Source organism: Terrapene carolina, unplaced genomic scaffold, assembly GCF_002925995.2.
Source record: "Terrapene carolina triunguis isolate 2854851 unplaced genomic scaffold, T_m_triunguis-2.0 Scaffold7168, whole genome shotgun sequence".
Taxonomy (NCBI): Eukaryota; Metazoa; Chordata; order Testudines; family Emydidae; genus Terrapene; species Terrapene triunguis.
In genome coordinates this window covers 1681-5554 of record NW_020671519.1, presented here as the reverse complement: position 1 = coordinate 5554, position 3874 = coordinate 1681, and the positions used below count along the sequence as shown (strand labels likewise).

The window sequence follows — 3874 nt, the reverse complement described above, 5'->3', positions numbered from 1 at the left end:
AGTGAGGTTTTTACCCACGAAAGCTTATGCCCAAATAAATCTGTTAGTCTTTAAGGTGCCACCAGACTCCTTGTTGTTTTTGTAGATACAGACTAACACGGCTACACCCTGATACATGTTACTCTGGTGAATTTTTTATTGTGTGCTGTTATGGTACATTTTAAGTAAAAGTGTGTTGGTTTTATTTTGCTGCATAAGATCCATTTATTGATATTTTTGGTCCTGGAGGCAACCGAAGTACAAACACAGATGTATTCAGTGCCTGTCCAGGTGGAGGCACCACCAACTATAAATATTCCTATCAGTAAAAGAACGACTGCAGGATTCCACCTAATTTCCCATCTCAGCTGGGACCCCCAGGATCTCCATTATCCTTAATGACGTCAGGTGCCCAGGCAACAGGAGAGAGTTGCCTGCTCTCAAGTGACCCAGGAAGGAAAGGGGGAGGTTACAAATAATACAAAATAAAATTCATAATTTGATACCGACGTATCCCACTGTCACAATAGCACCTACCTGCCTCCCGCACATGGCACCAAAATGAAGTGTCAATTCCAGTAGATTGTGCAGCTCTGTGACTTTCCCTCTCCTTTCCGAGGGCTTGTCTACACTAGAGCTTACTTTGGTATAACTTACATCTCTCAGGGGTGGGAATAATCCACATCCCCAAGCCACATAATTCACATCAATTTGAGCACCAGTGTGGACAGCGCTATGTCGGTGGGAGAGCATCTCTCATCGCCATGGTTACTACCTCTCACGGAGATGGAGTTATGCGGATGGGAGAGCTGTCTCCCCTCGGCTTAGAGTCTCTTCCCCAGACGCGTTACAGCAGCGCAGCTACAATGGTGCAGCTGTGTCGATGTAGCCCTTCTAGTGCAGACTAGACTGTGCAGCAGTGACATCATTAGCAATGTTGACATTTAAATTACTGTCATTGGGCATCTCGTTTAACCCCTTATGGAGATGCCTGGGGCACTTCAGACCTTTCTGGGCTATTGTTTCTGCAGACTCAGGTAAACCTCACTGGAGTGGTTACACTTGCGTCACATTTTATTCTTCACAACCACGAGGGCTAGAGCCTTAATCTGAAATGAAAGCTGAGATTCTGGAGAACAAGATGGCAGCTAAAAAGAAAAAAATCTGGTCAACAGCCCAGTATGACCTGGCCCAAATCGTGCTCTAGACATGCTTAAACTGTGGAAAGATTTCCTAGCCTGTCTGTTAGTCACTCTGTGTTTGGAATTTTGCAGGCATCACACTATTGGACAGTGCGGCTCTTAGAAAGGACGTGGATATGCAAAAACAATACAAGACTGAATTTCAGGTTATTGCATCTGACACCATTGCGGCTAAGGCCTCTGCACTCCAGGCTGGTGAATCGCTGAAGGCCAGTTTCCTGTGTGGTTTAGTTGAAATGAATGGATCTGCTGTATATTTAAGTGACACCAGGAAATCCAGACATCAGGCCCGAGTTACTCTCCAATACAAAATGACAACGAGGTCTGAGCATCTGACAATGAACCATTTAGGACAGCAGGTCTCTTATCCTGCTGTATTTGACCAAGGCAAAGCAACCCACGTGGTCACGGCTGTGCTGTACGGGGCTCAGGCTTTCTTTGTGTTTGATCGGGAAGTTTCTTCACCTGAGAGCGTAGAAGAGATACAGGGAAAGATGAAACTTACGATAGAAAAAATACCAAAGATTTCAGAAGAAGATGGAGAGTCCAAAATGGATGATAAGGAAATAGAAAATACTGAAAAAATCACTTGTACGTTCTATGGTGACTTTGGTCTTGAGAACAATCCAGTTACTTATCAAGATGCCATAAAAGTTTATTCCACCCTCCCAAAGCTGCTGGGTGACAGGGGGGAGAAGGCCGTACCAGTGACAGTCTGGCTGTATCCACTCATCAAGCAAGATTCCAGAAGCACTCAGCTGATACGTGAGATCAGCGTTGGGCTGATTTCCAATGTTGAAGCTGTCATGGAGCACCTCACAGAGTTAGACATGCGGTGCAATGACATGATGAAGGACAGAACTGCCACAACTTTCCCTGAAATCAAGAGGAAAGTCCAGCAATTCCAAGCTCTGTGTAATCAGTACAGACAGGCTTTCCAGCAACAACTATCAGAACTCGTACCCTCTATCCGTGGAGGAGGAGCAGAGGAAGGGGCCCTGGGGGACATTTTAAGCAGCAAAGAACAATCACCGTTCAATACTCAGCAACTCAATGAATATCTGGATAAAAAGATGCAAGAGATGAATCTTGTGAAATCATACCTCACTTTTCTAAATGACATGGATATTATCTCTTCCAGCACTGAACTAAACCAGGTATTATTTAACCCTATGCATAGGTATGTTGTCTCCTTTACATTTACTTCATTACATGAAGAGGAGCCATATTTATCAGTTTTAAATGACTGGCTTCAGACCCAAAATATAGAGACAACTCATGATCCAGCATCAGTCAGTTCTGCATGTGGAAACTCAAAATCCAGTCAGTGGTTTGAGGATAAGAAGAAACACCAAAGAGCACAAAAGTCAGTAAATTTCTTCTCAGACTTTGTCTGTGTTAATAAATCTAATGAGAAGACTCGGTTCTGTGTGGCCTCAGTTGCAGATAAGGACAATCCAGGCACTGCCATTTACCTGTATGAAGATGGAGAACTGGTCAGCACCAACTTTGAGCCTCCATCAAAGCCTCTTCCTCCCCTGATTGGTGGAATCAGACATGACCGTGTGCAGCTCACGTTTAACCCAGCAGCCTATGGCAGGGCTGCGATATCCGGCTATCGGGCAGAGTACAGAATTGTAGGGCAGGAGAACTGGACGGCTGTGAATGTAAATAACACACAAGTGACATTCACAGTAACAGGGCTACGTGCAAACACCGAGTACCAGTTCCAATATGCTGCAGTGAGCAAACCAGGGCTCAGCGAGAGCAGCGACGTGAGTGATCCTGTGAAGACTCTTCCTACCAGCTCTCCTGGGAAGCCTGTAACAGCTTCTATAGAATCATCTACTATCGCCCTCACCTGGCAGAGTCCATGTGTCATTGGAGATGGAGTCAGTATAAGGGAGTATAAGGTGGAATATAAAGAGAAGACAGGAGATACGAGTCAGGAGGGGAAAGGCAAATGGCTGGAACGAAGGACAGGAGAGAGAACAGAGTCATGTAACATTGATGGACTGAGGCCTGAGACGCCCTACAGATTCCGAGTGTCGGCTGTGTGTGCGGATGGGGCTGTGAGTGACCCAAGTGAGGAGAGATGTATCTCAAAGCTAAAGAAAGATAAACATTTAAGTAAATCTGAGTATTATTCCCTCAACTACAGCCCTCTAGTGCCTGGAGCTACTGGATCAGGTAAGGGATTCCTTATCAAGGGCAAGAATCTAAATTATCCTGGGTGTATAATGCAGGCTCAGCTTCCATTCAAATAATGAATACAATTAGAAATAAAACCTAGCTTCCAGTTAAATACATGAGCTGGTTCCTATGCATGGACTGGGTGGCTGAGGTGATCGATGCCCCAGACTCAGGGCACAGAGTGGATCAACATAAGAACGGCCGTATGGGGTCAGACCAATGGTCCATCTAGCCCAGTATCCTGTCTTCCGACAGTGGCCAATGCCAAGTGCTCAAGAGGGAATGAACAAAACAGGCAGTTATCGAGTGATCCATCCCATTGTCCACCCCCAGGTTCTGGCATACAGAAGCTAGGGACACCCAGAGCATGGGGTTGCATCCCTGCCCATCCTGACTAATAGCCATTGATGGACCTGTCCTCCATGAACTTGGTTAATTGTTTTTTGAACCCAGTTATAATTTTGGCCTGCACAACATCCTCAGCAACGAGTTCCACAGGT

General features: G+C 45.5%; 1 protein-coding gene across 1 annotated transcript; it reads left to right on the top strand.

Moving 5' to 3' along the window:
- Positions 1–1253: 1253 nt before the first annotated feature.
- LOC112125509 (stonustoxin subunit alpha-like) lies at positions 1254–3371 on the top strand (the record flags this gene model as incomplete). The annotated part of the gene is made up of 1 exon (XM_026661487.1): positions 1254–3371. A coding segment is annotated over one exon (2118 nt), but the record flags the coding sequence as incomplete, so codon positions are not given.
- Between the last annotated feature and the right edge of the window lie 503 nt (positions 3372–3874).